The sequence below is a fragment of the Pleurodeles waltl genome, chromosome 1_2 (genome assembly GCF_031143425.1).
Source record: "Pleurodeles waltl isolate 20211129_DDA chromosome 1_2, aPleWal1.hap1.20221129, whole genome shotgun sequence".
In the NCBI taxonomy this organism is placed as follows: Eukaryota; Metazoa; Chordata; class Amphibia; order Caudata; family Salamandridae; genus Pleurodeles; species Pleurodeles waltl.
In genome coordinates, this window is record NC_090437.1 from 988851730 (window position 1) to 988877744 (window position 26015).

Consider the following 26015-nt stretch of genomic DNA (forward strand, 5'->3'; position numbering starts at 1 on the left):
GCTAATGCTCAAACTGTTTGCTGGAATTCACTGCTGTGTTAATGCCCGGTTTCAAGTCACAAGGGTCAGGACGTCAGAGTCCTCATTGTATCACATCTGAGAGCAGATGCTCATAGTGATGTTGAAATCTGTAACTGTTTTCATTGAAATCCCAGCATTCTGCACAGAAACTATTATCAGGGATTTCTAATCATTGAGGCCTTACCCTAGACTAAATGTCTGCCACATGCACCCTCTATGGTGAGTTCAGCAGAGCCATATTCCTCGGTGGTATACCACTCCACTCCATTATAAGTGGTCCAGTGTACCTCCATCTAGATTTTCTGGGAACAGGAACACTGCTCAATTTTACCAGCCAGAAGATCTAGCTTGTACAGTAACCTTGGGAATAGGCTGTAAGTACAGCTCAGCCTGAGTATCCAGCCGTGGGACTTCCTTTCAAGGCAAACTGGAAGCATTGCATGTGGTGCCCCCTGAGTTCTGCTTTGCACTTAATTTCACATACGTAATAGTGAGTAGAGGAACACCATTTCTACAATTGTATCAAGGAAACAAGCATTTGCAATGCATTGGGTCGTACCTTTGCTCGAGTTAGAGCTATTAACATTGTAAATTCCTGACTGGACATTTCTTGCCACTTAAATTGAAAATGAAAAGTAAAATAGTTGACATAATGTGATCCGATTCAAAACACATTGGCTGCCATGAATATGAGCGTTAAGGAGAGACACAAAAAGAAAAAGAAGTTGGCTCGCAGTCAAACGTATCAGCGATTGTGCAAATATCCATGTAACAAGGGCAGTCTGCAAGGAAGTAACAAAACCTCCGCAAGGAGGGACAAACGGAAAGCACTTACCAATGATAACAAAGGATTTTTGAAAGGCAAACCCAGGAACGAGTGAAAGTTATTGGCTTGTGGTGGGTGTGGATAAAAGCCCACAATACTTACTACAGGTCAAATCGCTTGCACGCTTGACCTAAAAAGTGCCCATGCTGAAAAGTTATTACAGAAGTGGTCTTGCTGTTGTCTTCTGCAATATAGAAGTGCATTTAGAGTGCAAAGGTTGGCCCAAAACCCATTGCACTTCTGAACCTTTTTGTTATTCATGTTCAGGGGCCTTACTGCTTTTATTTAAATATGCAGGATTTCCTGTATGTAAGTTATCAATGGATGTATTGATCAACAAACTTCTCTTTTATTATACGTCATCATGCATACCAATTGGACTGTTTTATTCAGAAGCAAGATTGGGAAAACTAAGAAAGCATTCCATTTATAAACTGTGACTGTAGTCCCATCCCCTTCTTTCTGTTTCTCTGCATCTCCCTCTCAACCACATTCTGTCTCTTGCTCTGTCAAGCACTCATCTGTCCCTCCCACATTCTTTCCCCTTGCTCTCTCTGATTCTACTTTTATTTCAGCTCGTTCTTTTTCCGACTCACTCTCTTTAGCTTCTTTCTCTCTTCCCTTGTCTCATTGCCAACTAGTAGAGAAATAAAGGACATGGATTAGAGTAGGGCAAAAACAGAGTATCTGCCAAACAGCAGACCCTCCATTAAACCTATGGCAGCTAAGGAACCTAATTTAGAGTTCAATACATGACAGACACCCCCTGAGCAGAGACATCTCTGGGCCCACCACTGGGCCAAGAATGGTGGACTTTCACAAAGAGGTGAGTATTGTTTTCCTAACTTTATGAGAATTCCACTTGTCTACAATGTGCTAGGGAGACCAGATCTGGGGCCATTCCAGTGTAGCTAATTTTGTGAAAGTGCATTTTCCATAGGTCACGGAACTTCCATCCTCTGACACAACAATTGGTGGAATTCCTTCCAACGTGTTCCCCTTCTAAGTGGATCTGCCACAGGAGAGAGAGTCACTTTGGCATAGAATGTGTTGCTGACTAGGTGGATACAATTTAGATTCACTACACTTGCAGACAGGACGTCTAGTCTGTCTGCAGAACTCTAAACTACCCCCAGTGTGTGGTGCTAGCTAGCACCACCCATATACATATGAGTGCAGTGCAGTCATAATTATCAATTCATTTTCCCTATTTTCATATAATGGCATGTTGTACTAAAATAAAGGTGAAAAGTTATTTCTTAATCTGTTTCTGTTTTTTAATTCAGGCATGTGTGTCAAAATAGAAGCAAGGTTGCACTTCACTGTACTAAGGAAGGTAAGCAATTTGCTTTATGAACTTTCTTGCAACTTCTCTTTGAACACCTAGGCCCATATTTATTCTTTTTTAGCGCCGCATTTGCACCGCTTTTTGATACAAAAACGGCACAAACTTACAAAATACAATTGTATTTTACAAGTTTGCACCGCTTTTAGGCCAAAAAATGACGCAAATGCGGCGCTAAAAAAGTATAAATATGGGCCTTAGATTGCATATTCACAAGTTGTAATATTGTCAGTGTATTTTAAACTAAAATCAATGCTGGTTTCAACCAATATTCAGGTAATATCATGGACACAAAAGTTGTATTTCTAAATGTAGAATAAGCTATAGAAGAAGACATTTCCAATCTGCCACAGTAAAAAGCAAGTGGTTTGACCTGACTCACCTGTGGTCGGTGTGGTAACATTGCAATATGTCTTAATTATATTTGTGACCAAAGATCTAGTGTGAGGACTGTGTAAAAATGTAAATCCCTTACTTTAGTGGTTCTTAACCTGTGGTCTACTCGGGGGTCTGCCATTGTTCAGAGAATTACAAATTAAATAATATTTGCAGCTTAATAGAGTACATATGCATAAAAAAAAAAATTGAAAACGTCCTGTGTATAAGAATTTCAACATGCAAGCTGAAAAATAGGTTGGTATCCTTACCTTGATTCAGGGGAACAGCACAAGAACAGCGAGCAATGATTTGTTTTGTCTGTTGATGCACTTGTATGCTTCAAGAAAAATTGAACATGCATTAAGAACAGAAAAGACTGTGCTATGCCACCACCTAGCTCTTCATCTTTGAGAAATAAACGTAACTTTTGGAAAGCTCCACCTTCCGATTAAAATTAAAATTTTGATTTTTGCATGTTATCTGATCTGTGAATTAAGTAAAATATTTCATAACTTCTGTATTTGTTTGATGTGTACTTGTTTCTTTATTTTTATCATAGCGGCTGCTTAGATGGGCATTGCTGGCTTTCAGTAGTGATTTAGTGGAGTCCACGTAAGACAGAAGATTAAGAACCACTGTTTTACTTTGATAGTTGACCATACAAATAGTAGAGTGCATTCTTTTAATTTCAGTAGTCCTGTGAGGACGAAGAGTGGGGCAGCAGGTGGAATGACGAAATGTCGCTACACTTAGAGTACCAAAAATTTTGAATCTACCTTATTCTAGAACCTTTTTCTATTTTGGTGAATTTCTTAGAGATGAGTTCTGATTACTTGAAATGCAGTCAACACAACTGTGATTATCGCTAAGAGAAATGCTCCTTGATAAGATCCTCCCCGAGGTCAGCCCAAATGGACTAAGTCACCCAATTACATCCAAGGAAAATGGGACTGGCTACATTATGGTACACCTCCACAGAGCATTCCCTCCCAAATAGTAGGCCCAGGATGCAAGTATGAAATGCTGTACTACACTGCGTACACATCTACCTCAACTTCAGAACTAAAATCCATTCAAGACAATAAGACATTTTTGACCTTTTGCACCTGTCAACTCTCAAAAGGCATATGTAACATCACAATGTCTCGTCATCAGATGAAATGACACGAAAATATAGTACAGTTTATGATGGGATATTTATTGGACTACTCCCTACAATGAAAATTGTGCAACTTGAAGCATGCAATTGCCCATACGTACTTTGGCAGTGCCAGCCAGTAACTTCTCACAAAATGGCTAATGGCTGCCACGTTTGAGATCTCTTCATGCCCCACTGTGAAGTTGGGAATTAACAGGGAGACGCCAGATTCAATGAAGAAAGTAAGACCTTTATTTTCACCTCATCCAACTGGTCCCTTCTAACGACTCCGTTTGGTCAAACCCTCAGACCGTTCTTTCTTCTTGCGGGTTCTACATTCTAGCTCTATTCCCACATTCTACTCAGCAACAGTTCTCTTAAGAACATAGCCATCTCACACTTCTCCCTTGTATATCAAAATTACATATATATATATATATAAATATATACTGAACACAAATTAGGATACTACTTTTTTAAATTGTCAAACTCTACATTGTTGCAGCTACACATTACACAATAAATGGTAAGAACATATTACTGCACAGAATAATTTTCCATCAGCAACTTCTAATGTAGTCTTTTAATTAAGTAGGAAGTTTGCGTATTCTCGAACGTTTTCTGCTTAGATCTCCTTGTTCCTCATCTATTAAATACTTAGATCCTCTGTCTGTATTTTGCCCAGCAGGATTATTCATGTTATGCTCATGCTGAGAGTGCACCATGCGATTAAGGTTCCAGATCCTGACATCATCTGTCTTTTTGACATTTTTGAACAGTTTCCCAATTTGTCTCACCCTTATGAATTTGGACCATTGTTGAAATCCTACCGGAGCCTTGATCTTTACCCAATCTCCAGCATGAAACATAACATTCTTTACACACTTATGAGTATCTTATTTTTTTCTCTGCCTTGTTGATGTTCAAGTTCTCTCTTTCTCCATTCTCTAATACTATTATCCTTTAAACCTTTGTCAAAAAACACCCACCCTGGACAGTGTTTTGTGTTGGATGCTCTTCCTTTGAATAATTCAGAAGGTGCCTTGCCTGTAGTGGTATGGGGCGATAACCTATATGCTGTTATTCTTTTCTGCAACTCTCTCTTCCAATCTAAATTGTTCAGCATCGCTAATTGTATACTCTCTTTTAGAGTTTTATTGAGTCTCTCAAAAGCTCCATTCACTTCCGGGCAATACAAAGAGGTTTTTTATGAGTGACACCACATTCGCTTCGATATTATTCTATCTATTGTGAGCAAAATTGCGGACCATTATCTGAAAGTAGGTACCGTGGATAAGTCTCTCTTTTGAAGACTTCTTCTAGAAATTGTATTACATTAGAAGTAGAAATATCTCGCACACACCTTATTTCTACCCTCTGTGTGCATAGATCCAGTAACACAATCAGATAAGGGGTTATGTTGTTCCTCATGTAAAGGATCAACTATGCAAATAGCTACTTCCTCCCGCTGGAACTTTGGTAGTTCCCTATAAACCATAGGCACCTTTCTATTCGTGTGTATCTTATTACTCATATTACATTGAATGCAATCTCTAACTGCATGTTCAACTATCAGATCTAAACCGGGCCATCAGAAATTCTGAAGTATGCATTCTTTTGTTTTAACAATCCCCATGTGAATCTCAAATATTCAGGTGGGATTAGTCTCATGCTAATGCGTGCCCTGATAGTATCAATTCCATAATGTTTAGTAATTCAAAACCTCTTGCTATCTCACTCTTCCATTCACCCTCTTGTATGGCATCAAGAATTACTTCGCACACCTTAACATTTTGTTCATTCAAGTCCTCCAACTCATCCTGTAAATTTTGAGTGTCCACTACTTCTACCAACCGTGATAAACAGTCTGCTTTAAAATTCCTTACTCTTGGAATATATTCGACAGTGAAATCAAAATCTTAAAGAGCCACTACCCATCTTCTAATTCTTGAGGATATGGCATCTAACCCTTTCTTGTAAAAAAGTTCCTTTAAAGGTTTATGATCTGACTGATTTTAAAAGTAGTTCCCCATATCAAATTCCTAAATTTGTTCAAGGCCCAAAATATGGTAAGTGCTTCTTTCTCAATAACTAAGTAACTCAGCTCAGCCCTCTTTAAACATTTTGAAGTACACACAATAGGATATTCCTTGCCACCCTTCATCTGAACAAGCACTGCTCCTAGTCCCTTGTTTCTAGCATCAGTGATTACAGAGGTAATATTCTCCTGGAATGAATGCTTGTAAATTGGGTGCATTGGCAAGATCTTCCTTCACTTGTTTAAATTCTTCCTTACAAGCTTCGTTCCACACACATTGTACCTTCTTGCTCAACAATTCCTTCAAATGAATGGTCTTATCTGCAAATGAATTCACCAATTTGCTATAAAATTCAGCCATCCCAAAAAAAGATGTCAATTCTTTCGTGAACCCAGGATCCATTAAATTCATTATGGTCTCAACAAGTTCTTTTCTTGGTTTGATTCCATATCCTGAGATATGATGTCCTAAATAATTAACTTCTGTAACACAAAAGTTTCACTTCTCTCTGAGTAGTGTCAAACCTGCCTTTAGTAACCTTTCCAGAACTCTTTTAACCCTGACATCATGTTCTTCTTTAGTTTTCTCAAAAATAAGTACATCATCCTCATAACAATGAACTTTATGTATACCTTTTTAAAATATTAACCATTACTGTTTGGAAAACTGAGGCATCTGACACCAAACCAAACAGCATAAGCAAAAACGTATTTGCTCCAACGGGTGTGATCAAAGCTGTTAATTCTTGAGGTGATTTGTCTAGAGTGACCTGATGATAAGCGGAATCTAGGTCGAAAGTAGTGAAATACCTAGCTCCTGCCATGGTTGACACCATGTCATCGATGTTGGGAAGTAGAAATCTATCCACTATAAATTTTCTATTGAGTGCCCTCAAATCAACACACAAGCGAATCTCATTGTTGGACTTCCTCACTACGACCATGGGAGCTAACCATTCTGTGGCCTCTACAGTGTCAATAATCCCCTTTCCAACAAGTCTCATAATCTCTTTCTGAACCCATTCTTATTCACTGATGGGTATTCTCCTTACTTTAGCTACTACTGGTTTGGCACCCACCTTCAACCTAATGTCGTGTAACCCTGTAAACAACCTAGTTCATCCCTGAACAATTCTTTGAACATAGATATGTACTTGTTCTCGTCTTCCATTACTTCTTGGACCTGAATAGGTGGATTAGTATTGGGATAAAGTGAAACTCCCAAACGGCCCTGATCTGGCCAAGTCAGTAGATTGTCACCTTTGTGTGACGCATATATCTTGGCATTCACAAATCTTCCATTGTATTCCAGACACCCTAGAAACTAACCAAATATCTTTATAGGAGATCCACCATACCCTCTGGGTTTTACATCTGGTTTCTACAATTTCACCTTGCCTGCAAAATTGTTGTCAAATTCTCTTTTAGAAATTAATCTTAATTGTGAATAGGAATCAAACTTCATTTTAATTTTATGATTCTCAACATTGACCCTGAAGGATGTTCATTCTTACATTCATTCACTTGAAACACAATTTATTTTATTTCCTGTTTCTGTTCTTTCTTTCGCTTTCCTTTACAACACCTTTAGAAATTACCTTTTTCACTGCACCAATTGCACACAACATCGATTGCAGTGCAAAAATGTGCTTTGGCAAAGGTTGTCATCCTAAAGGCAACTCAGTTCTGCATTTCTTAGTATCATTGTGGTGTCACCACATCAGTAACTCTTGGAATTCCAAACAAGGTGCCAGTGGAAAAGTCTGAGTCTCTCTTATGGGGTTTGAAGGAGAAGGGGGCCGTTTGAGTAGGAGGCCTTTGCAATAGCTCAGCCTGAGAGTACTAGAGGACTAGGTCTTCACAGAGTCTCAGCAGATGTTTACAGTGTTGGAATGACCTATCAGAACTCCAGACGGGCCAGTATGTGGCCCTATTTTTTGTCCCTTTATCCATTAAAGAACTAAAACAAAGGCCCTTTTAAGTCCACCAGGCAGTGCCAGAGTGCCCAGTGGGTCATACCAATACTAAAGGCTCAAGATTTTCCTGGACTAGTGGAATCGTCTTGAAAGATGAGTTCATGAATCTCAGATAGAGCCACTTACAATATGCCAAGTTCATGGATGTGTAAAATTCAAGTAGGAATCTTCAATTGGAAAAAAACTGTGCTACTGCTTTCATTTGATGTAGCATGGTCTGATGTGAACCAATGTTTAGGAATACACTTTTCAGTGCTGTTATCGGAAGTGGTGCTATACATAACGGTCTGACCAAATGTCCCTATTTCAAGCCAAACTCATAGTCTGGTTTGACAGGTGAGTTTGCATAGGTTATTTTTGAAAGGAGAGTAGACAATGTTGTGAGTGTTACTCTTGAATATACATACTGTTAACCTCTGTATGCTAGCTTTGAGTTCTCTTGGTAGTATTTGCTGAGCATATCCTAAGAATTTCTTCAGTGTGGAAACCCATGCACATACACCCTTCCTACAGTAGGTTCACATTATATGGCATATGGGTATCTAACAGATTTTTTTTTGCTTTTGTGTTTCTTATTTTCCCCTAAATAAGTGGAAACTCTGTTCTCATCTGTTGCCCTGATGAAAGTTCGTATACCGAGAAATGAGTGTGAATCCTTCAAGGATGTGGGGTGTGTATGTCTTTCTGATTGACTTTACACCAGCATTGCTTCAGTTTTTTCTGGCTATTAAGTGAATGTGCGGTCATTTTTCACAGATGAGGACTATTGCAGTAGTCATGCTTTGGGCTTCTGATGGCCTAAGGAATGATAGCTACTGATTTTAATTTAGGGGTGATGATATTATCAGCAATACTGTCCATTGTAGTGGGTGGAACGTATTTCTAATAGATTGTTAACTTAATCGTCTGATTGTCCCTTGATGTTGTTTTGCATGACTATAAAACTAGTCTACATTTCTTAAGAGAAGGTCCAATTTGTTTGTCAGATTGCGGCCGCCGCCCTGCAGCTCGAATGAACAAGAGGATCCTTGGTGGCCGGACAAGTCGGCCTGGACTCTGGCCATGGCAATGCTCACTACAGAGCGAACCCAGTGGACACATCTGTGGCTGTGTCCTGATTGGGAAAAAGTGGGTGCTGACTGTAGCCCACTGCTTTGAAGGGTAAGTAGAGCTAGTCATATTAGTAAATAAGAAATCCTAGCACCAGCAGGACACATTAAATGAGGCCAAACCCTAAACATAGGCATATTGAAGAGGAAGAGGATAAAACTGTGTTTGTGGCTTACATTTTCTATCAATCTATGCATTTCCTGTAATCATTGATGTACAATATAGAAATGTTTTCTCCTCCCACTTAGTGTCAATGTGAGGCACTTTGGGGACTTGTATCCATTATCGAAGAGGAATTTGGAAACGTTCTGACTTCTAATGAGAGAAAAATAGACTCATAAACATGTCTCATGGCTTAAGTTATTAAGGAATGTTTTTTACCATTCTCAGCTGAAATCGTGTACTATAGACCACATAGTGCATTTCTTACTACTGTGATCTTGGTACAGAGGTTGTCCATGAAGGGTTTGGGGTTTATTCATTTGGACAACTTTTATTTTGAGACAGTACGTCAGCTTTGCACATCTAAGTAAATTGTAATAATATTCAGGTGAAACCGGATGCCTTTAAGAAATTGGAAGCACCACACCATAGGCCGGGATATTTTTGTGGGTTTAATTGTCCTACAAGGATACTCCATTTTGAGTCAATCAAACAATTGTATGGCATACGTCCCCTTAACTACTTCTAGTTTCTATTAGCTCGGTTCTGGTGTCTCACTTAGAGTTCTACATGAAGGAATATTACTTTTACTAGAGTAAAGGCTATGGGACAGGGAGTTGCATAATATTTGGCGGATTTGGAAAATCGTTCACCTTGGTTCTGTCTAATACTCGTGAACGATGCAGGTTGCATGAGGAATATACAAAGAACAATAGTCAAACATCTGTTTTTACAGGGTTCTGTAACCGCCATCCATTCCTCTCTTACACACAGTGAGTAGTTTCCTACTCCAAGATTCCACCTACTGCATTACAGCTGCTGCCAATGACAAAGCAGGGGTGGAGGTGGCCTGAAATGCATATGTGGCAGGACTGGGGCAGTCTGTGGCTATTCTTTGAGCCCAGGAATAGAGGAACCATATTGGAATAAGTAGAAAGCTTTTGAGTACTAGAAAGGAGAGTGGGTCCTACAATAGCTCAGAGCCAGCAGGTACCACTACCATCACACCCCTTAGGTGGAAGCCTCACTAAACGGATTCCCTCTACCAATATGACTGCTCCCTCAAGAGCCTGCAGTGGCTTTAGCTCTTAACTAAACAGGCAGTTAAGGGAGGCTTTTAAAGTGTCACAGCCATTAGCATAGCATGCTACACTGTTGCCCCTGTTTTTACTGAGGGCTCCGCTGGTCTGCTGGCCAAACCAGTAGCTGGCAGAGAACACTGTGCACCGGGGAACCTTAGTATTTACACAGGGCCCTTGAAGTACTGATGAAGAGGTATAGACAGATTTCCCCTTCTGATTAGTGGTAGCCCCAACACCTTCCTGCCATGCAATTGACAGCCGGGAGGCAGGAGACAAACTTGAGTAGAGGGAGACTATTGCCACTCTCAGTTGAAGATAAAATATAAACCTAATGAGAGCTTCCAATAAACCTACATGGGCTTTCCAAGTCTACTATTATATACATATCTGCTGTACGTGCAGAATGGATGTGATGAAGAACTCAGCTGAAAAGGAAAAACACCTTGTTTGTGCATGTTCAGTAATTTGGATGTCTTTCAGACATGAGTCAGTCACATTGCTAGTTGAAAGACCGTCCCATGAGACTACAAATACCCTGAAGATTCCATTACCCTGACTGGAGCCAGAGCTGCTATACTCCTCTAAGTGATCATTGAAAACATGTTGGATTATGGGTGTGACCAGTGTTGTAGTTCTTATTTTGGCCAACACCGGCTGCTCGATACTTAGGTTCTGGTAAAAGAGATTATCAATACATTCACTTTAGTTATAGAAATATCTACTAAACCTCACAATGTATTTTTTTCTAACTTTACAAATACGTGTATCAATTAAAAGAATCCACTGTATCTCTTTTCTGCCAGCAAGTGTTTTTCAGTACTCTTTAGAAGGAACTGAAGATTCCAGGCAAATACTATTTTGTTCCCACACCTGGATGAATGAGCTATTGGGCTGTTTTAATTGAAATGAAAAATGTGTCAGGTTCTGAGATCATTCTGACAATTTGGCTCAAAAAGATCCGTCAATTAGGGACAAATGATGGCTTAGCATTAGGTACCCACTCTTATGGGTTAGGAACCTGTATCAGCCCAGGTCTTGAGACATTGTTAAAGGAAATATTTGCATTTGTCAAACCATGATACATGGCAAATCAAATCAAATCAAATCAAATCATTAACATTTATAAAGCGCGCTACTCACCCGTGCGGGTCTCAAGGCGCTAGGGGGGAAAGGGGGGGTTATCGCTGCTCGAACAGCCAAGTCTTTAGGAGTCTCCGGAAAGCGGAGTGGTCCTGGGTGGTCCTGAGGCTGGTGGGGAGGGAGTTCCAGGTCTTGGCCGCCAGGAAGGAGAAAGATCTCCCACCCGCCGTGGAGCGGCGGGTGCGAGGGACGGCAGCAAGTGCGAGGCCAGCGGAGCGGAGGGGGCGGGTGGGGACGTAGAAGCTGAGGCGTCTGTTGAGGTATTCCGGTCCCTTGTTGTGGAGGGCTTTGTGTGCGTGGGTGAGAAGACGGAAGGTGATCCTTTTGCTGACTGGGAGCCAATGCAGGTGTCTCAGGTGGGCGGAGATGTGGCTGTTGCGGGGTACGTCGAGGATGAGGCGGGCCGAGGCGTTTTGGATGCGTTGCAGGCGGTTTTGGAGTTTGGCTGTGGTCCCGGCGTAGAGGGTGTTGCCGTAGTCCAGGCGGCTCGTGACGAGGACGTGGGTCACGGTTTTTCTGGTGTCGGCGGGGATCCAGCGGAAGATCTTACGGAGCATGCGGAGAGTGAGGAAGCAGGCGGAGGACACGGCGTTGACTTGCTTGGTCATGGTGAGAAGAGGGTCCAAGATGAAGCCGAGGTTGCGGGCGTGGTCTGCGGGGGTCGGTGCGGTGCCGAGGGCCGTGGGCCACCAGGAGTCGTCCCAGGCGGACGGGGTGTTGCCGAGGATGAGGACTTCCGTTTTTTCAGAGTTCAGCTTTAGGCGGCTGAGCCTCATCCAATCTGCGACGTCCTTCATACCCTCTTGTAGGTTGGTCTTGGCGCTGGCGGGGTCCTTGGTGAGGGAGAGTACAAGTTGGGTGTCGTCGGCGTAGGAGGTGATGATGATGTCGTGCTTGCGTACGATGTCGGCGAGGGGGCTCATGTAGACATTGAAGAGTGTCGGGCTGAGCGATGAGCCTTGAGGTACGCCGCAGATGATCTTGGTGGGTTCTGAGCGAAACGGAGGGAGGTAAACTCTTTGGGAGCGGTTAGCGAGGAAGGAGGCGATCCAGTCCAGGGCCTGGCCTTGGATCCCGGTGGAGCGTAGGCGGGTGATTAGGGTGCGGTGACAGACGGTGTCAAAGGCAGCCGAGAGGTCGAGGAGAATGAGGGCGACTGTTTCACCGTTGTCCATCAGGGTTCTGATGTCGTCTTTGACTGAGATGAGGGCGGTTTCCGTGCTGTGGTTGGTTCGGAATCCGGTTTGTGAGGGGTCGAGCAGGTTGTTGTCTTCCAGGAAGGTGGTCAGCTGTTTGTTGACGGTCTTTTCTATTACCTTGGCTGGGAAAGATAGAAGAGAGATGGGGCGGAAGTTTTTCAGGTCGCTTGGGTCAGCCGTAGGTTTCTTTAGTAGGGCGTTGACTTCAGCGTGCTTCCAGCATTCGGGGAAGGTAGCAGAAGAAAAAGAAGAGTTGATGACGGTCTGGAGGTGCGGGGCGATGATGTAGTCGGCTTTGTTAAAGATGAAGTGCGGGCAGGGGTCCGAAGGGGCGCCGGAGTGGATAGAGTTCATGATGGATTTGGTTTCTTCCGTGTTGATGTGGGTCCAGTTGTTGAGGGTGATGTCCGGGGAAGCGGGTTCAGTGGTGTATGGTTGGGTCTGGTGTCCGAAGCTGTCGTGGAGGTCGCTGATCTTGCGATGGAAGAAACATTGTTGATCAGTTGCACTTTGTAGAGGGACATCCATTGTGCCAACAGGCACACTTGAAATCCTTACTGGAATTCACTCTCTTGACAGTAGACACTCCAACAACTAAATAAGCACTGACCCAATTGCCCATCATAGAGAGGCCTGTACCAGGTGAAGACAGTGATCATGTCCCATTATCCTACGGTAGTCGAGGCACAAGATCTTCAAAAAACAATTCACTGTGAACCGATCCACAAAGCTTGTCCAAACGTACAATAAATGGTGGAATAGTCTCACAAGGTATGAAAAACAATCCTCACAAACGTTCTCAACTACTGCAGAGATGACGGAAGGACATCAAACCTTTAATACGTAATGTACACCTCCAGTTTCTGCTCCCAGCTGATTTTCTCCAGATAAACAGCTGACTGTGAAAATAACTTTGTCCCACAGATTCTAGATAAGCTATCTCTTGTTGGTGTCCACTTCAATCCAGCCCCATATGATTTCAGAATACTGACATTTCTGCGAGCTTACACTGCAATTTTATGCCCTCTTTAATAGTTGTACCCAGCCGACCGCCACTTTTTCTCACATTATCCGGTCATGCTATAGCGGAGAAACGTTTTCACAGTATTTAGAGAAAACTGCACGTTTCGTAAAGATGGATTTTCTGGCATAACGTGTGATGGTATTTAATGCTCAGTCAGTAGGTTTTTTCGTGGCGACTGAGAGCAGGAATCATTTCTGTGCAGACAGTCATGTCGGGCCGTAGCCCCGCATGGGGAGGAAAGAATAAGACAGACTCATGGTTCAGGTGATAACTGGCCCCGGGCACATGCGCAGGCCTCTTTTATTAGCAGGGTGACCTGACTGGTGATGCCTATGTTGGATAGGTGAAGGGGGGGTGTTAGCATGGCCCCTTGTGAGGAGCTGAACAGGACACTACTTCTGTTCCAAAATCCAAAAGAAAAGACAAGTCCAAACTGTGGAAAACAAAACAAACTGGATACCATGAAGTCCATCAGTCTCTATAGTCAACCAGCATGATATCAGTGAGTAAATGGAGTGATGATGCTGGCTGCCCCAGGACATCCCTTCTTGCCTTCATAATTTAAGCTGAGGGGATCAGGACACGAACGCTGGCTCGGAGACGAAAGAGACATTGTGGCAGCATACCTAGTGGAACTATGTCCCTCATCTAGATTTGGTCCACTCTGGTGACTCTGACAATGATTTGTGATTGGTGTCATAGCTTCAAAAACAGGGGGAGTGTGGTGCGTTGCCTGAGTCCATTGCAAAGTTTAACAATGGTGTTGCTTAATCCACTGAAGACAGTCTTGGCGTGCTGTGACCTGTTGGAGTCTTGGTTACCCAATCTTGCTACCTACTGGAATCCGTTGGTGGGGCAATGTCAAGTCCATCTCCCATGCTTGGGAGGCCCCTTGGGATGCCACGGGATTGCTAGTGGGCTGTGCTGGGGCTGCAGGTGTGGCACGTCTGGGCCACTGCAAGATCGTCGAGGAACCACTGCCTAGTCATTCATGCAACCACAGGGGCAGATGGTTCTGGTCTAGATGCTCTCTCGCTACCAGGATCAGGATACAGGCAGCGTGAGCGGGTAGTCACATGTGCTTCCTGTCTGTTGGTATAGCAATGATGTAGGACACCAGTCTGGTTGTTTGATGCCCATGGGTGGTAGTGATGACGCATTGGACAGGGGTTGTCATGCCTGGGGTGAATCTGTATGACAGGTGGCCTTTCTTGGGTCATCAACAAGTGGGAGTGATGGTGGCCAGATGTTACCATGCTTCCTTTGTGGAGGCATTTGCATCCTTATGCCTGGATGTTTTGGGTTGTTGAGCAGTAGATGACTGTGTCTGGACGGATGTGTTGGGAAGCGTGGGGCAGAGACTCAGCTTGTGCATGTTTGTGTCTCACTGTTGGTGCTCTCGCTGTGCTGTTGCTAGATCATCCTCATTTCACCTCAGTGGCTTACTGCTTGTGTATCTAGATGCGCTCTGTCTGCTGCTTGCGTCTTCTTGAGCTTGCCTTTCAGGCCTGGCCTCTCTGAATCTTCCCTCCTGGGCTTGGTTGATCATCAGGTCTCCTAGTGTGGACAAGCAGGTCTCCTTCATTCCTGGTGCTTCACCTTGCAGCTGCTTTCTACTGATACAGTTGAAACTTCTCGTTATGAGTCTCTTCTTCTGGGTGCAGCTGCATATACACCCTCCCCGGGAAAGGCCAACAGGGCCTCTCAACAGTAGGCAGTCTCTAGAGCATGCGGGCAAGACTTCTAGTTCGTTTGAGTCTCTTCTTCCGAGTGCAGCGGCAAGCACCTTCTCCAGGGTCAGCCAACAGGGCCTCATGGTGGTTGACTGTCTCCGTAGCCTGACCACTGGTTTTTGGTGCTGGGCTTGGTGATGAAAAGAGCGGTTTCTGATCTGGTGTGGCATTTGGCCAAGTGTCATGTGGTCCCACTTCAGGGACCTTCTTGGAGCACCTAATCCACGGTATTCCCTCCTCTGGGATCATCGTCTTTGGGCAGTCGGGAGCTGTAGTTCTATCTCCTTTCTCTAACAGCGCAGGACTTACATCTTGAGACGTCGCTACCATTATGCAGAGCAGGTGGGGTGTGGCATGGTGTGGTCCTAGTGTCTGGACCACCGTTCCAACATTGTGTGCTTCTGTCCAAATTCTGGTCCGTCCCCACTTTCTTTGGACTTCTGCTTGGGGCTGCGTCCATCTGGCAGGATTGGACGAACAATGTGGTGTATTTGAAATTTGTAATCCTCTTTAGTGGGTGATACTCTGGGGGTTGAACCTCGTGATGCAGGTTTCTTCCTGGGATGCCTCTTTTTCTTCATTGTGTGGAGGCTATGATAGAAGCGCTCTCCACAGCTTTTGCTGCTCGGCTTTCCCAGTTTTCTCTTTACCTCATGTGGGCACTGGGCTTCGGCTGTTCTGTGGCTGTGGCAGTGGTTTGTTCTTGGCTGGGTGGTATTACAGGACTTGCCATTTTGATTTGCTTGTGTGATTTAACTGACTCTCACCTGCCTGTTACTGTTCTCTTTTGACAATGGGTTTCCTTTGCTACATGGCATGCCTGCCTCATCCCGTTTTTGGGTTTATTTGGCAAACAAGGAAAGGCTGTTGTAGTATCTCCTGGGGTGTGAGTGCTGGTCAGTTTCTCAGTGGAGTTCCTGGATTGGTCAGCAGGGCTCAGTGAGTTCATCCTCAAGCTTTGTCCTTCTGTTTGGTGATTAACATCTCTGGTTGGGCAGAGGCGTGTCCTAATGTGACTCTCCTTGTGTGTGGTGCTGTGCCTCCTCTCACATGCTCGTATCTAAAGGTTATTGCTTCAGGAAGCAAACAGTCTTTTCATCTCCCTTTGGTGCTGGGGAGTGGGGGCTTTCAGCACCCATCGTGGTTTCTCCTTTTGGGGAAGCAGACCCTACTTGGCAGTCTCTAGGGTCTGTTTTTGTTGAGTGTGGCAATCACTGTAGCCAACATGAGACAGGTGCCCCAAGTCTTGTTTATGTATGGTGCTTATGTGCGTTCTTGTGAGATAGCATTTACAGCCTCAATTGTGGGCAGGCTGCAGGTGTCATATTAACTACTGTCCTCCACATCTTCACTCATCTTACAGTTTGTGCCCTTGCGGAGTAGGGAGGGGCTACACGCCTCTTGGTCTGCCAGTGTGTGTTTAGGTTTCATTTGTCTTAGATGCTGGCTCTTACTGTCGCCTGTAGTGCTTCCTGGCATTAAAGGAGGTGTTGCATGGCATCTCGGCAGGTAACCAGGCCTACACAGTCTCTTCAAGCATCTTCCCATCTTTCTTTACCGGCAAAAAAATGGCCAGTGCTGCGATGTTGCCTCCTTTTCACTCTTTTCCTCCCCAGGGGCGGTGACAGTTAGCCATTTGGGGGGCAGGGGGGTGGGGGGGCAGACGGCACTGTCTGCGCCCATCCAGGCTTTTCTTCTCTACCACCTTGAGGCTCACCACATGCATGGCGGCTACACATGTGCTGCTCCTGGTCTGCCACCACTTCACTGCTGTTGCAGCGGTGGGAGATGGGGTCTCGTGTCATGTCTCCTGGCGCTCTGTCTCACTGCAGACCAAGTGCAATGCCACCCTGTAAGGAAGGGCTGAGTCCCGCACTGCAGAGGATGCTACTGAGAGGCACCCCATCCTCACCCACTGTAGTCTTTTCCTTGGCCATATAGCGGCATGCCATGTCCTCAGTGCCTCGGTGGCTGCTCTCCTAGAAGCATGGTTGAGGTTCTTCTTATTCTTCTTATTCTACCTACACCTTCCCCACAGAAAAATACTGTGCTCTCACCAGCGCAGAACCACTCGTCGCCAGTGTCATGTCGAATCGTAGGCCCACATGGGGAGCAAAGACTCATGGTTCAGGTGAGAAGAACTGGCCCCAGGCACGTGCACCCGGGCCCTTTTATTAGAAGGGTCATCTGACTGGTGTCACCTGTGTTGAATGGGTGCGGGATGGGTGTTAGCACAGCCCGTATGTAGGGGCTGCATCATTATGTGTCCAGAGGGACACTACACACAGGGTCCAGCTTCTTTGATTTGTCCTAGAGCACAGTCAGCCTGTGCCATGAATGGGTGTGCTACAGTTCTCTCATCGTTAGCTTGCTCTTTTTTAAACATCGATTTTTCTATACATGAACATGCAATTGCCACTTCAGCACAGGCGGGACTGTACTGTCATCCAGGTACAGTATCCTGGAACTGTAAATTGAGAGGTAAGAAAAATGTGTTTAAATACAGTGAAATTAAATAACGCTGTATCTGTACACATTTTCCTCTACTTACATTCACAAAGGCCACCTTTTCTAGGTATTTTTCACTGCCCTCCAGTCCCAAGTCTGTTCATGGCTTAAATATTAGGAAAAAGAGTGAAGCTGAACAACACTTTTTTCCTCGTTTACTCCCTGAAAAATGCATTTTCACCAAGCGTAAGAATGATTATTCTAAGTCACCCTCTCTAAATTTTCAGTCAACTGTTGTATATACTGTATGTGATCTGACTTTGGATAGTTAATTTGTGCCAGTGAGGTCCTTTTTTTAGGGAACTGGAACTATTTAGTTCCTCCTACAGGCAGCGGTCTGTGACACTGATCAAAATAAAATGTACAGGACTTACTGGCCCCATGGTAAACTGAAACACATATCGCTACTGTTTCATTGTGTTGGCCAACTTTTCAACGCAAATCATTATTTTTCCTTAGAAAGTATATACAACCACAACTCTTAGCACAAATACATGACTACTTTTACTTTTTTAATTGTAATTATAAATGCCGAAACGGAAATGTCAAGAATTGTTGTGATTAACTGCTGTTCACATTAAACGTATTTTAAAATGTTAATAAATTATTTTTGTACAGCTTGTGCGTCTGACGGAGACAGACAATGCTAGTTCACTTCTAGCTGAAGTAATAGCCCAGTATATTAAAGGCCACATGTACGAAGCTTTTTGCACGTTGGAAACAGCGAATCTAGCTGTTTGCAATGTGCAAAAAGCACTTCCCCACGTACAAACCCAGTTTTGCGATTCGGTAAAATTTTTACCGAATCGCAAAACGGGATTGCAACTCGCAATTAGGAAGGGGTGTTCCCTTTCTAGTTGCGACTCGCAGTCCCATGTATGATTGTTTTGTGACTACGAATGCGGTTGCAAAACAATCGCAGTTAGGACCAGTGTCACACTGGTGCTAACACATTCGCAAACGGGAAGGGGTCCCAATTTGACCCCTTCCCCTTTGTGAATGTCACTGAAAAAATTAAACAAAAACGTTTCTTTATTTATTTTTTTGTAATGCATCTCGTTTTCCTTTAAGGAAAACGGGCTGCATTACAAAAAAAAAACTGCTTTATTTAAAAGCCGTCACAGACATGGTGGTCTGCTGTCTCCAGCAGGCCACCATCCCTGTGATGGTCGCCATTCCCAAGGGGGTCACAAATTGCGAACTACCTCATGAATAATCATGAGTTGGGCATTTGCGACCCCCTTGCGAGTCGCAAATAGTGTCAAGGACACTATCGTACATACAGTTTTGCGACTCGCAATTTGCAAGTCGCAACAAAAAAAAAACTTGATACATGTAGCCCTATGAGCGGTAGAGTCCATTGAGTTGATCACTAATACAGCACTTTGCACCGTGCTAATTTCTGATGCAAACTCGAGTACAGGCTGCACTCAAGTGTGTGGACTTTTAGTTCTGAACGAGGCTGACACAACATTCAATACATTTCGGATATTATAAAGCATATTCAGCACCACAAAGATGACATAGAGAGTAAGATTTGCACACTATGACGGTGTATTACAAGATTAGCAAAGTTATGAATTCAAATCATCAAAGTAGTTGTAAATCAATGGTCAATACGTGAATGCATTAGTCAATATATTTCAAAGCACTACAAAATCATAAATGCGAAGACAACATACCATAAATCAGTGGTTATAAACCTTTCAACCTTTGAGGACCCCGACTTAATAATTACTGGACTCTGGGGATCCCCACTGAGTTATTACTGGAAGTCCAGGAACTTGGCCTAAGCATTTTCGATGATGTGAACCGCTGAACGAAACACAAACAATATAAATACAAGCATTTATCAAACAAATACGCAAATATTGAAATAATTTATTTAATTCACAATCAAATAAAACAAAAATCAAAACTGTAATTTTAATAGGAGGATTGGAGTCTTTTTAAATTCAACGTAGGCCACTCATTGTCCATACACTATCCTGTATGATGGTCTCTAAAATCAATCTGAGGATACTAACGTAATTTTTACCCTCCAATTTCAACTTTCTTCACATTTACAAAACACTTTTAATTCTGAAATTGTACATTGACCCTCTTTATGTATACACACTTTATTAATCAGTTAATATTATTAAATTTTCTAAGTAATCGCGGACCCCGAGGGGTCCCTGGACCCCCTGGTTGGGAATCACTGCCATAAGTTGTCTCAAGTAGAAGAAAGCAGACTCAATTTCCCATGAAGGGAAATCCCTACTTGGCAAAGCTAGGGAAAAATCTGTAAGGTTGCGAAGAAGTCAGGCAGAAGGTATCAGCACAAAATGTCTCTGAAAGACAGTAAATAGGTATCAAAGCTTTGCTTAACATATAGGAAGGCATCTGCCCAAGAGACTTGTTAAAAATGTCGTCACCCCTTTGGTAGCTTGGCACGAGCAGAAAGGCTTAACCCAGAGACAATGTGTAAGGTATTTGTACCAACACATACAGTAATACAGTAAAACCACTACAAAATGACAACGCCAGATTAGAAAAATAGCCAATATTTATCTGAGCAACACAAGACCAAAATGACAAAATCTAACATACACAGGCAAAGTTATGAATTTTAAAATATTAAACTTCAATATAGCACTTAGAAACACAAATGCTTCAAATTGGTGATATCACAGCATCGTGACAGAGTCATTCCTAAAAATTCAATGCCAATGGCGCCGGTCACGGAGTCAAACGGACCCCCAGGTACAGTACCTTGTGAACATAAGGAAAGAAGCCGGTGCACGGAATCGGGCATCACAGCATTGCTGGATCCGAGGCAGCATTGGTTCCGGTGCTGCAGAGCGAAGAAGCGTCAGTTCCTTGCTGCAGAGTGGTGGAGGTGAGGCGGCATTGGTGCGAAGCATTACATCCACGTACTTCCTGCGAAGTCGATATCCAGCGGTCACAATGTGGTGTGGCGACTTCAAGGGAGTCATGGGCTTTATCAGGCTGCAGTGTTGTCAGGCCTGCGGGGTCGTCGCACTCCAGCGAGGACCACGACTTCGGTTGCAGGCGGCATCAAGGGATTCAGCTGCGGCATCAGTCTGGAGTCATCTGACGTTGGTTTCCTTGGATCTTCTTGATTTTCCACCAGCTTCTCCTTTCAAGGGCCCCGTGACTAGGCACCACTTGGCGGGGCAGGAGTCTCAGCAGAGAGTCCAGGTGCTGGCAGAGGAAGTCTTTGATGGCCCTGAGACTTCCGAACAGGGGGCAAGCTCAGTCAAGCCCTTGTCAGTCACTCTGTAAACTTTGTTTCACAGGAGGACTGTCCCCAGTATCAACATCATGTGTACACATATGAGTGACTCATGGAATCAAGGAAAACAATGAGGCAAACTGTCCCAACACCAGGTGACAGTCCCTCTGTTGTGCTGGGTCAGGCAGGGGGAGAGGTTCAAACCCTCCACAAGCCCATCTTTCTCCTTAGCAGACAGGAGGTCAGGAAGAGGCTCACTCTCTACCTCCACCCCATCATCTGTTGCTAGGAGCATAGTCACCTCTGTCCTCTCGAAGTGAGACTTGAGGCGGATCAAATGCAGGATCCTCAAAGGGCTCCTAGGAGTCCGCAAGTTCACCAGATAGGTGACATCACTCTTGCGCTCCACCACTTCAAAAGGCTGAGTCCACTTATCCTGGAGAGCCTTAGGGTCTACTGGGTTCATCACCCACACTTTCTGGCCAGGCTGAAACTCAACCATCGTGGCATTCTAGTCATACCAGCGTTTCATGTCCTCCTGGCTTGCTTCCAGGTTCTCTTGAGAAAGCTTCCTGGAGCATGCTGTCTGGTTTCTAAAAGCCAGCATGTAACTGAATACATCCTGTATGTCCTGTATCCTGGACATACAGGAGAATCCTGTATTTCTCCAAGCCTTCCCTAACCTGACTCAAAGGTCTTGTGACAGGGTGGCCATACAGCAACTCAAAAGAGATAAATCCAAGACCCTTTTATGGCACCTCCCTGTAGGCGAACAAGAAGGCATGGCAGGAGGATGTCCCACTTATGCCTTAAGGGCTCTGACAGGCCCCTGATCATGCCCTTCAAAGTGCTGTTGAATCGCTCAACCAGAATTGTAAGTTACCCCACACTCCTTCCATAGAGACTTCATAGAGGTAGATATGAAGTTGGTACCCCTATCAGATACCACTTCTTTGGGGAACCCTATGCGGGTAAAAAAAACATCAAAGCACGTCCCACCACAGGGGCAGTGATGGATCTTAAAGGAATGGCTTCTGGGTACCAGGTGGCATGGTCCACCAAGACCAGGATAACCTCTTGCCCATGGCTGTCTTGGGATCCAGAGGTCCCCCAATGTCAATACAAACCCTTTCAAAGGGGGTGCTGACCACAGGAAAAGGTCCAAGGGTAGCCTTACATTTCCCCCCCACTCTTGCCACTTGCCTTCCAAGTTTGGCAAGACCTACAGTGTGCATCTGAGTGCCTGCACATTTAGGGCCAGTAAAAGTGGGTGACAAGCTGTTCAAAGGTCTTGTCCTGCCCCAAATGTCCAGCTAAAGGCGCATCATGAGCTGAACTCAGTAGGAAGGCTCAGAAGCACTGGGGTACAACCAGCACACGGGCTGACCCAGGCTCAGCAACTTAGACTCACTATATAGGAGGCCATCCTCCCAATAAATCAGATGTGAACCAGACTCCTTGCCAGACGCCTGAACTGCAGTCTGCTGCTGCAAATTCTCCAAAGTAGGGCATGTCTTCTGCGCCTCACAGAATGCTTCCCTGGTGGATCCCCTTCCTGCTGCCACTGAGTCAGCTCAGGGACCTCCTCCAGTTCAGCCACCTGTTCCCCTGTAGGCTCCGGGTCATCCCCCTCAGGTTCAGCCTCCTCACGGACCATGGGAACTTCTGGAGCAGGTTTCCTGCGCCCTTTGCCCTTCCTCCTTCTGGTGGACACCTGGGCCACTCTTTCAAGCTCCAAGGTCTCCTGATCACCCTGACAGGCTGCCATTGACCGGGTGGACACACACACCCACCCAGGCAGACCCAACATCTCCGAGTGAGACCTGTGTTCCACCTCCTTCCAAGGGGAATCCTCCAGCTCATTGCCAAATAGACAATCTACAGGTATGGTTGGACTCACAGCTACTCTCAAGGCACCTGAGAACCACCCATTCACCACTCTGCACAGGCTCTCTGAGTTGTCTACCGCAACTACTTGGTGAGATTCATGGGGAACCACCTACTCCTCAGATACTAGGTGACTTCTTACAGTAGTCACATTGGCTCGTTTGTCTGTCATAGCCTCCACCCTCTGTCCATTGATTGTCACCCACTGCCTGTATTTTTTACTATTCTCAGGCACAAGGGTTCTCTGGACCGTCTCACTGTCCCCTAGTGAGACAAGAGTCATCTCAGTTGGCTCCCACCCACCTAGAACCAACTCCTCCCCAAGCACTACACTGGCCAACCCCTGTGACTGAACACCAGTGGGTGCCCGTGTCCACTTGGAGCATTTGGGATCCTCCCTCACATGACCCACCTGGTCACATGCATAACACTTGCAGGGACTCCCCTCATTTAGAAAACCATAGCTTTATTTTAACTGGGGGCTGGAAATCCTTAACCTGGGAACTAGGTTGGGGCCCTTTAGAGAAACCCCCCTGTTTACCCTTACCCCCCATTTCTTCTGAGAGGGACCCTGCCCACCCTTGGCATGGTCTCCCCTATACCTCCTTTGGATCCTAGTGCTCTCCCACGGTCCGCTTCCTGCACAAGCTTCCTGGGGTCAGTCAGCTTGCTGTCAATCAGATCCTGGCCCAGCTCTGGAAAACAAAGACTGTACAAGTGCTCCAAAGCTATTAATTTGTAAAGCCTGTCATAGGTTTTTACCTTACTACCCTTCACCCAACAATCCAGTGACCTGCAAAAAGAGTCACACATTGTAACCATGTTTGTGATTCCTTCTTCTTGTAGGACCTAAACGTGTCTTTATACTGCTCAGGGTTGAGACCATACCTTGTGAGTAGGGCGTCCTTCATGATGGTGTAGGTGAGTCCCTGAGGATCCCCTAAGGATATCAAGGTGTTCCTCCCTTCCACCTCGAAGTGCTTCCACAGACCCTCCCCCCAATATGCTTCAGGGACAATGTTCATGTGGAGAGCAGACTCATACCCCTTAAACCACACATAGATATCATCCTTCCTTTTATAATCCTTCACTAGGCTTTTAGGAATGTGCCCCCTCCTCTCAGGCTGTACTGTGGTACTGCTGCCAACATCTCTACTAGACTGTCTCCTCCGATCTAGTTCCCTCAAACTAAGCTCATGAGCCAGGAGCATCTTCTTCTCTTCAATGGCCAGCCACCTCTCCTCCATCTCCATTTTGAGCTTCTCCAACTCAAATTGGTGCATCCTCTTTGCCTGTTTGTCCTGCAACTCTTCAGGAGTCAGACCCTTAGAGGACAAACTGCTATCCGCCCTGGAGACCCTCCCCCTAGGTGGTACAGGTACCTCTAGTACACCCTCATGGCTGTGTTGCACCTCCTTACCCTCAATCTCCTTCTCTGTGTGCCCCAACCTCCTTGGCTGTCATCCAGGCCCCCAGTGCCTTTTGCAGCTCCTCCTTCCTTGCGGAGCTCCTAACGGAACAGGCAAGATCCTTACTGAACTGTTTCAGTTGAGCAACTGTAAAACTCTCCAGCTTCTCCAACTCAAAAACAGCTCCAGCTGGTGCATCTTCAGATTGAGACATTATGGCACGTCAAATGTGCAACGTTCCAAGGCAGAATAAGGAGTTCCCAAAGAGAAGTTCAAAAGTCAAAAAATGGAAGCAGATGAAGTCCAAGAAGAGAAAAAAACTAAATCATGAAAACAAGTTGTATGTGGTTACGTAATGGCCTACACTAAAAATAGTAGTGTACACTTAATCACTGTATGTCAAGTACAAATACAAGTTCAATCCTCACCGCTGATCACCAGTGTTAGAAATGGGGTCTTTGGTTGGCAGTCAGGCTAACCCCTGTCCAAGCAAGGACCCTCACTCTAGTCAGGGCAAAGGAGAAACACACTTGGTTAACCCCCGCTCACCCCCTTTGTAGCTTGGCACAAGCAGAGAGGCTTAACCCAGAGACAATGTGTAAAGTATTTGCACCAATACACACAGTAATACAGTAAAAACACTACAAAATACCCGGTTAGAAAAATAGCCAATATTTATCTGAGCAGCACAAGACCAAAACAACTAAAATCCAACATACACAGGCAAAGTTATGAATTTTTAAAGATTCAACTTCGAATTGCTTCAAATTGTTGATATCACGGTGTTGTGACAGAGTCGTTCCCAACAACTTGATGCAATGGCACCCGTCACGAAGTCACACGGACCCCTAGGTACAGTATCTTCTGAAAATGAGGAAACAAGCTGGTGCACAGAGTCGTGGATTGCGACGTCGCTGGGTCCGAGGTGGCGCCGGTTCCGGTGCAGCGGAGTCAAGGAGCAAATGTGTCATGAAGAGGCTTCGGGTCCTTGCTGCGGAGCGGTGGAAGTGAGGCGGCATCGGTGAGAAGTGTTGGATCTGTACACTTCCAGCAGAGTCGATATCCAGTGGTTACAACATGGTGTGACGACTTCGACGGAGTCGTGGACTTCGGCGAGGCTGCAGTGGCGTCGGGCCTGATGGGTCGTCGCACTCCAGCAAGGACCACGGCTTCAGTTGCAGGCAGCGTCATGGGATTTGGCAGTGGTGTCACTCCGGAGTCGTATGAAGTCAGATCTTCTTGATTTTCCACCAGCTTCTCCTTTCAAGGGCCCAGTGACTGGATTAGGCACCACTTGTCAGGGCAGGAGTCTCAGCAGAGCCCATGGAGATTCTTCTCAAGCAGGAATATACCACAAAGTTCAGTCTTGGTCCCCTTCTTCAGGCTGAAGCTGCAACTGTAGAATAGCCCAACAAAGCACTGTCACAGGCAGAGGAGCACTTCTCCTCAGCACTTCAGCTCTTCTCCTTGGCAGAGGTTCCTCTTGGTTCCAGAATGCAAAAAATAAGCATTAAGGCCCTCATTACAACCCTGGGGGTAAATCCCGCTTACCGCCGTGCAGAAGACCGCCAACATACCGGTGCTGCCGCGGAATTCCGCTACAGGTATTACGACATACAGCCCAGAATCCGCCACAATACAGACACCCGCACAAGTCCACCACACCAAAGGTCAGTGATAAACTGGCAATAACACAACCGACACCGTCACACCAACAGGAATACGCCCACAGTATCACGACCCATGAATCAACGCAGCGGTCTTTCAACCGCGGTAAACTGTTGGCGGTACATACTGCCAC

General features: G+C 45.0%; 1 protein-coding gene across 4 annotated transcripts in view; it reads left to right on the forward strand.

Annotated features, from left to right (window-relative positions):
* The window catches only part of CORIN (corin, serine peptidase), a 1512429-nt gene that overhangs the window by 1400038 nt on the left and 86376 nt on the right, over nucleotides 1-26015 (forward strand). For all 4 annotated transcript variants that reach the window (XM_069201641.1, XM_069201646.1, XM_069201651.1 and 1 more), the window contains exons 18-19: nucleotides 2134-2183; nucleotides 8709-8883. In XM_069201641.1, coding sequence (XP_069057742.1) covers nucleotides 2134-2183; nucleotides 8709-8883 — 225 coding nt within the window. The remainder of the gene's footprint in view (nucleotides 1-2133; nucleotides 2184-8708; nucleotides 8884-26015) is intronic.